Genomic DNA, 230 nt, shown 5'->3' with positions numbered 1-230 from the left:
CAAAGAGACCGACTACAACGGCTTCCCGGTGGTGGTGTCCCGGGACTCCGAGCGCCTCATCGGATTCGCCCAGAGGAGGGAACTGATTCTCGCCATAAGTGAGTAGAGAGCGGGGAGCTGGTGGGCTGCTAAGGTGAATGGCGGCCTTCTAACATCCCCCCCCCCCGCATTCTCCAAGGGGTAGAGAGAGCCTACACAGTCAGAAGGCTTTCAGCCCGGGGATCGCACAC

At 60.9% G+C, this 230-nt stretch overlaps 1 protein-coding gene across 1 annotated transcript in view; it reads left to right on the top strand.

The window, feature by feature from the left end:
- CLCN4 (chloride voltage-gated channel 4) overlaps positions 1-106 on the top strand; it is a 38,428-nt gene extending 38,322 nt beyond the window's left edge. The window contains exon 11 of the mRNA XM_015563965.1: positions 6-106. Within this exon, the coding sequence (XP_015419451.1) occupies positions 6-106 (101 nt within the window). The remainder of the gene's footprint in view (positions 1-5) is intronic.
- The last annotated feature ends 124 nt before the right edge of the window (positions 107-230 follow it).

Source organism: Myotis davidii, unplaced genomic scaffold (genome assembly GCF_000327345.1).
Source record: "Myotis davidii unplaced genomic scaffold, ASM32734v1 scaffold1277, whole genome shotgun sequence".
In the NCBI taxonomy this organism is placed as follows: domain Eukaryota; kingdom Metazoa; phylum Chordata; class Mammalia; order Chiroptera; family Vespertilionidae; genus Myotis; species Myotis davidii.
This window is presented reverse-complemented; position numbering and strand designations above follow the sequence as displayed.